Here is a 7500-nt window from a genome sequence, read left to right on the forward strand (position 1 = left end):
ATTTGAGCTATATAATATATATATATATATATATATATATATATATATATATATATATATATATATATATATATATATTACTCTAAATATATAAAATCATTTTATACATATTATAGTTATTTAAAAATTGCCTTTGTTACTTGGGGAAAATAGTAAATAAAAAAATATAATGGGTTTGATTCCAATGATCTAGGTTTTTAGGGGTAAGCCCAAACCTTTGAAATATATAGCTTTGATGCAACACTTTGGATAAAAGTATTAAACATAACTAAAAATAACATGAAACTGCCTCCACACACTGCTGCACCATGAGTTATCATAGCCTTTAATATTATGTAAATTAAATAACAATAATACTTCAAATATCAGACTATACCGATAGACTAACTCTAAGAAAATATACAGTATTTCATTTTTAAAGTGCCTCTATTATGGGTTTTTGAAAATGAGCTTTCATTCGGTGTGTAACACGGTTCTATGTGAATGAAAGCACCCTACAAAGTAAAGTTAGTCTCTCAACAGAAAGAGTTGACTAGGAATCACTGAAAACCAGGTTGATGTCAACATGAGAGATTAGCACTTGCTGGTCTGAACAAAAATGCCAATCCGTTTTAAGTGGCGCCTAGCGACAAACCCTGCTTTAAATTAAATCGATAATCAAAGGAGGGGTTGGGCATTGCTGAACAAATCGTTTGGAAGCCGTTGAGCAAATAAGCTAAAAATAAATTCATATTCATACTGAAAGTGCGCGGACGTCAACCTGTTGTTGGGGACTCCCAAACCCAAAATACGAATCTTTTACTATCCATAGTAGAGACACTTTAAATGATGCATACCAGTAACTAGCGGGAATCACTGCAAACTGGTTTATTTAGGGAGTTATTTCACGCGCGCGCACACACACAGCAGCGGTTAGGAGCTGTTAGATCCTCCCGGAGAGGGCCGTTCATTCATTCAGACAGACAGACACAGAGAGATGTGGGTGATTGAAAGGAAGGGTACCATAAAGTGCTCTGTGCTCACCCTGCCCCCGTACTGCAGCATGGGCGCAGGCAACACGCGCCCCGTCACGTGGGCCATCTCGTCTCGCACCTTGAACTGGAACTCCTGCACAAACGGGTCTGCTTCGTAGTTAGCGCTGCGCACCTGCAAACACAGACAGACAGCGCTGATAATCAACAAAAATCTGATTGCTCTAGCTAACATGATAGCATATTTAGTTTTAAGCGCATTCTTTTTTTTTTTTTAAAACCATTTATTTTTTTTATGCATCGAAATAAAACAGTACGCAACTTCTTTTGAAATCCATTGTTCACTGTTAATAGTAATTAGTTTCAATTTCTAAACAACTTTCTAAAGTAGCAGCACCAGTAAAAAAAAAACATGCTTACTTTACCAGGTACCAATAAATAGGGTATAATTAGCTAAAACTCATAATAATCAACTAATAAAAGTTTGGTTTTAAATGACCTTGCAATTAAATAAAATCTACATTTTAATGTCATCTTGTCAATATAAATATAAATTACAATAAAACGACGAAGGCAATTAAAAAAAATTTAAACTGAAAATATAAAATAAAAGCTAAAAATATGAGTACACACTATTTATTTATTAATACTAAATAACTAATAATAAGTATTAAAATTACAAACTAAAATTTAAATACATTTATACATACTTACATTATCATTATCATATATATATATATATATATATATATATATATATATATATATATATATATATTTTTTTTTTTTTTTTTTTCCTCAATAAATAAAACGTAAAATAAATTGTAAAAAAAAATTCCATTTTCCATTTTCCAACGTAAAATATTTTTAAAAAGAAATTTCCATTTTCATTTTAGTTTGTGGTATTTATATTCTTTTGTTTATGTAAATAAAACTAAAATGAAAACGGAAAATATGAAAAAGCAGAATTAAAAATATTAATACATATAACATATATTAAACTACTACTAAATTGAATAATTCTGTCCATTAGTCCTAATATGAATCAATTTTAACATGCAAATATTTTAAATGATTAAAACGACTTCAATATTAACACTTGAACTACTGCAGTCCTAATAAGAGGTAAACACCATGGCTTTTGTTAACCAGAATTCGGACGATACGAGACTGAAATGAAGAAACTCTCCCGAGACACAGGATGTTTGTCAGAAAGGTTTCGTGCTACAAGCTGAAGATATCCAAGCTCAGATCCTCCTGCACTTCACAGGGTAAAAATACCCTCTCCGTGGTATTTTTAGCTCCATCTCAAAGCGAGACTTTTTCGTTTTGGTACATTTCATTGGCCTTGTCAGATGCTTTCCGCCCACACTTCACTGTTTGGAGGATCTACGTTTAAACGAAAACCCAGCCACGATTTCACCGATTCGGCGGCCGATCGGCTGTCTTTTTAATAAGGCGTAAAGAACAGCGGGGCATCGGTGGGAAGTTATCAGCTCAGAACTGACGGCTGGGAGACTCTAAATCTGCAGGGAACGGGGGAAAGAGTTCACTAAGTGCCCTCGTGCAGAGATAGCAGCTAATCAGCTCACAATGAAGTCGCGGCTGACCTCCATTAACACAGAGAGCGAGCTCGACCCATTCAGATGGACGGCGGGAACACGAGAGGAGAGGTTTAAACACGTAGATGGTGTGGATATGAATTATTATGCAACTGAATTAAGTACGACTAGAGATATGAACTCCGCTCACCAGTCTGCTGATCTCCTCCTGTCTGTCTGGTGCCGATCGAGCTGTGGCTTTGATCATGGTGGAGGTCTGATTATCTGTCAGTTTCTTGATGCACCGCTGCCCTGCTACGATATTGCACACCTACGAGAACGGCAAGCAAATTAAGAGTTACTATAATCGAAAAAAAAAAAAATTGTGAACATTTGTTTTGAAAAACCATTTCGGGTTAACAACAATTTATGCGAAAACTAAAACTAAAGCTAATTAAAAATGACAAATAGAAATACATACACAAAATTACTAACACTTCTACTAAAATTAAAGACTGAAAACATGCAAAGTTTAATTCAACTCAGTAACGACATCTATTGATATTAACTAAAAAGTGAGGCCATGAAAATATTACTTTAATCATTTTACTTTATTTCAGCTAGTAGCAAGGGAACGATCTCATTTAACTCAAAATAATAAAATAACTAATGAAAACAAACATGCTCACTTAAAAAAATTTTTTTAGCTTTTCCCCATTTTAATTAATATATATATATATATATATATATATATATATATATATATATATATATATATATATATATATATATATATATATTATATGTGTGTGTGTGTGTGTGTGTGTGTGTGTGTGTGTGTGTGTGTGTGTGTGTGTGTATATATATGTGTGTGTGTGTGTGTGTATGTATATATGTATATGTCATTCAAAATCAATACAAGATACTAACTTAATTTCTAAAATATAATTAACAATATTAAACATCTGAAATAAAGCAAAAAGAAAGAAAGCAACTTATTTTATTTTAGCCAGCTGATCATACGAAATATTAACAAAAACTATAAAAGTATTAGACAGCTGGCCACATCAAGAGAGGCCGTGAGGACGGCAGGACTGACCTCCAGGGGCAGGTAGGTGTGTTTCTGCTCCTGGCCCACCTGCAGGCAGGGCAGGTGGGGGTATTTGAGCTGCAGGTTGTACTTCTCTCTGAAATACTGAGCTACTGTTCGTTCTACAGTTTGGCCGTTCTCCAACTGCAAAGGGAACCTGGAGGGAATCAAGACAGGCTACTGAACCACAAACCACCACTAGAGGGCATCAACGAGCAGAGAGTAACCGCTTGCTTCTGTTTGAAATACACGCTAAGCGCACTAGTCGCACTATTTCTGTAGTGTGCGCTATGCAAAGCATGCAAATATCCTGCATGCAACACAGTGAGGCCACGTGACAGGAAAACACACTACAGTACATGCACTGTTTCACATACTACATTTTTACAATTATAAAAAAAAATGTATTGTACTATAGTACTAAGCAGCTTTATTTTAATTAAGAGTAAAATTACATGAATTAAACAAACTTTTTTTAATTAAAAATACTACTTCAAATTCAAATTAAATTATTACATTTAAAAATAAGGATTCAAAAAACCAAATACTATTTGTAATATTCTGAATTATAATGTATAACAGTATAAAAATAACACCAAAATGAATTAAAATATTAAAACAATTTTTTTATTTTTTTTTAAATCATTAAAACTTTTGATGTTAAGACTTTTCGCAGTTTTAATAACTAGTAAAAACTCAGATTACAAAACTATTAAATAAACAGTATCCTGAATACGCCGTTCAGAAGGTGCATAGTATTATTTTATGGGTGCACTTTACTTATTAACCCAAACACAAAAGTTTCAGGTCAACAAAGCCATTGCAGAAACACACGTATATCACATACTAGGCTGGCCATGGAGCAGCAGCTTGATCGATGCAAAATAAAAGCTTTTATTAGGTCACTACCATTTATATATCATATTATAGATACACGATTTATAACTTTTCTGAGTGCACCTTTAAATCAATCTCAAAATCATATTCGCGCAATGTGACTTTGCCCTCTGCGATCAATACAAAGCATCTTCATAACACGCTTGACTTCCTGTGACGGACGGACTCACGTTTGGTGGCTGGCGGGGCGGCGGGTCACATTGCAGACCCGGTACTTCCTCCGCATGGTTCCGCAGTGTGTCACCTCCACCTTCAGACCTGCACACAAAGCAGCCAATGAGAACGGGCCCGGCGCGCGGACGCAGACGAGCACCGACGAGCTCACGGGCGCGCGCACCTTTGATTTCTTTGGTGAATTTGACTCGGTGGGAGTCGGTGAGGGGACGAGGCTGCTCGTCGATGTTGTGGATGTCCAGTACCTCACACATGAACTGAATAACTGGCTGTGCTTTGTAGAAAGCCGTGGCTGACACTGCAAGACAGAAGAGACGAAAACCTGATTAAATAGAGTTTTCAAAGTATATACCATCCCCTGGTTTCAGCTAGTCCTAGCCTAAATGGGAATCTGAGCCATTTCAGCTGAAACAAACATGCACTGACTGACTTTAAAACACGTCAGTGCCTTTGTTTGTCTTAAGATGGACAATTTTTTTTATTTTATTTTTTTTATAAAAGGCATGTTTATTAAAATTGCGCTAATTAAACTACGGCCTAATCCAGACCTTTTAAAAGGACTTAACGGATTTATTTTATTCAAATAAATAAATCGTGTTCAAAAGAGTTTTAAGGTCAAATTTTAAAAGTCTTAAGACATTTTTCAATTGGTTTGTGCACCATAATATAGATACACATACATAAATTAGAGGTTGGTGGGCATATTAAATATTGTTGATAATATTTTTAAAAAGAAAAGCGATGAAAAGATGGGGCTGATATTAATAAAACCATTACACTTTTTAATAAAATGTTATTGCCTGGTCCAGCATATTGTGCATTTAAAACATTAAATATTTCCACATAATTTTAAACAAGCCTTAAGTGACTGGGACTCTTATTTTCAATTACGTCAGATATTTATTCCAAAAAATGCCTACCAACTCTTACGGTATAAAGCAAAATAAAGCAAATATTGTCATAATCGCAGCTTGATGCTTTCCCCAAGAAGCACATTTGCTCTTACATTTAAAAAGTTGCATGGAAAAACATTAGGGGCTCATAAAAAGTATACTAGATTTTTTAATATTTATATTTCAGGATGCAAGCATAAAAAGAATCCATTTATAAGTCTAAATTAAACTGTATAAATTGCATAGACTTTTGATTTAACAGTTAACTGAAAATTATGTCCGAAGACATTAAAAGACATGTAAAATAAAATATAATAAATAAAATATAAAAATAAATAAACGCTGCAAAGTGGCTTGTATTTGAGAGGCGAGCGGATCAACACACGACTGTCTAGTTTTACAAGTTAATGTTGCTTGCTGGGTGTTCAGCTGTAGGTTATCTTTATCTTTTACTCCCCGTTTCTAATTGGATTTTACAAAACTTTTATCACGCGGAAATATCCGGAGCAATCTAGACGTCGCTCTTTATTAGTCCTGTGAGAAAACATCTACACAAATGTTGACGTGAACTCAAAGCCAATGCATTCGCGCTCTTTCTGAGCCCATTCAACTCCATTATAAGTGTTACAATGAGCCACTGAAAGGAGAGACCATTTCAGACGGTTGGACTTTTCCCTGCCCTTCAGTGGGGAGGGGAAGGAGCGGCCGACGCAACCAATTGAATTGTGGGAGTCTGAGAGAGCGGGAAAACACACAGACAGAGGGACACGGAGCTGGTGAACTCGGTCGGAGAGAAAGAGACTCATTTAACGCCCCCCTTCAATCAAACAAACCCCCACCGGCCATCTTTCAGCCCTTCATCTCCCCAGCAACAGCGCGAGCGTTTCCCACACTAGCCGTGCTAACACACACACACACACACACACACCGTCGATGTTGAGCATCATCTTCCACATGGCCGGACGAACAGACTGGTGGAAGCCGAACCAGACCTCTCTTCCTCCACCCAGAGGATGGTCGTAGCCCTCCGGGGCGGAGAAGAACGAGCGGCCCACGGGAGTGTACCTGAAAACAACACACACGGCGAAACGCTTTCAAACGCTGGATTTTGTCAGGGATCGAGTAATACTTGAGGGAAACTGATGTCAGGCATCCACTGAACAAACAGCAGCTGAAAAGCTACTTCTAAGAAAACGCATAAAATCTAAACTGAATGCTTAGAAGGAAAACACCTGAACGCATGTCACTATGAAATTATAACCGGTGCATGCATTTTATATATTATATAAATCTTTCATCAAAATGTCAAAACTTGCTATGTTCACTTGAGGTCTATGAAGTAGGTTTCTGTTGCAGTGAAGCCCATAGTCGGCTGCTTCGCTACTTCAGAAAAAGGCTCTTGTGTATTTAGTAAAATTTTAATCATAAAATATTATCAGTTTAAATTAAATTAAATATTAAATTCTAATATGCCAATTTGATGCCTCAAGCCTGTTCGCCTCTTGTTACTTATTTCATATTTATGAACAAAAAGTTTAAAAGAACAGCATTTATATTTAAGCATAACTTTTTATGACATTATAAATGCCACTACTGACCAATTTAATGCTGAAAATAGGTATTAAGCTAATCTCATCTACATAAATAAATTATACATGATAACAACAAAATAATAATAAAACAACATAATAATAACAATAATAATAATAAATAAATAATGATAATAATAATAATAATAATAATAATAATAACACCAAACTTTCCTCCACTTCACGCCAACTTTACGTATCTAGCTTAACTAGCTACTTCCTTGCACATTTCGATATGTAATGCTCTAAAATGTGTGTTTAAATAGTTCTGGGGTCTCCATATATTAGTAGTATATATTTATGTAATGCCACATGAGAATCTTAGGCTATGTTCGCGGCAAAAAT

The 7500-nt window shown here is 35.3% G+C and overlaps 1 protein-coding gene across 4 annotated transcripts in view; it reads right to left on the reverse strand.

Moving 5' to 3' along the window:
• The window catches only part of LOC122361084 (protein argonaute-3), a 39126-nt gene that overhangs the window by 15257 nt on the left and 16369 nt on the right, over positions 1–7500 (reverse strand). For 2 of the 4 annotated variants that reach the window (XM_043262041.1, XM_043262043.1), the window contains exons 5-10: positions 6495–6631; positions 4837–4971; positions 4670–4757; positions 3612–3759; positions 2724–2843; positions 1024–1146 (exon numbers count right to left, since the gene is read on the reverse strand). In XM_043262041.1, the coding sequence (XP_043117976.1) occupies positions 1024–1146; positions 2724–2843; positions 3612–3759; positions 4670–4757; positions 4837–4971; positions 6495–6631 (751 nt within the window). Of the gene's footprint in view, positions 1–1002; positions 1147–2723; positions 2844–3611; positions 3760–4669; positions 4758–4836; positions 4972–6494; positions 6632–7500 lie in introns of all 4 variants that reach the window. The other 2 variants (XM_043262040.1, XM_043262042.1) reach the window with 1 other exon arrangement.

Source organism: Puntigrus tetrazona, chromosome 16 (genome assembly GCF_018831695.1).
Source record: "Puntigrus tetrazona isolate hp1 chromosome 16, ASM1883169v1, whole genome shotgun sequence".
Taxonomy (NCBI): Eukaryota; Metazoa; Chordata; class Actinopteri; order Cypriniformes; family Cyprinidae; genus Puntigrus; species Puntigrus tetrazona.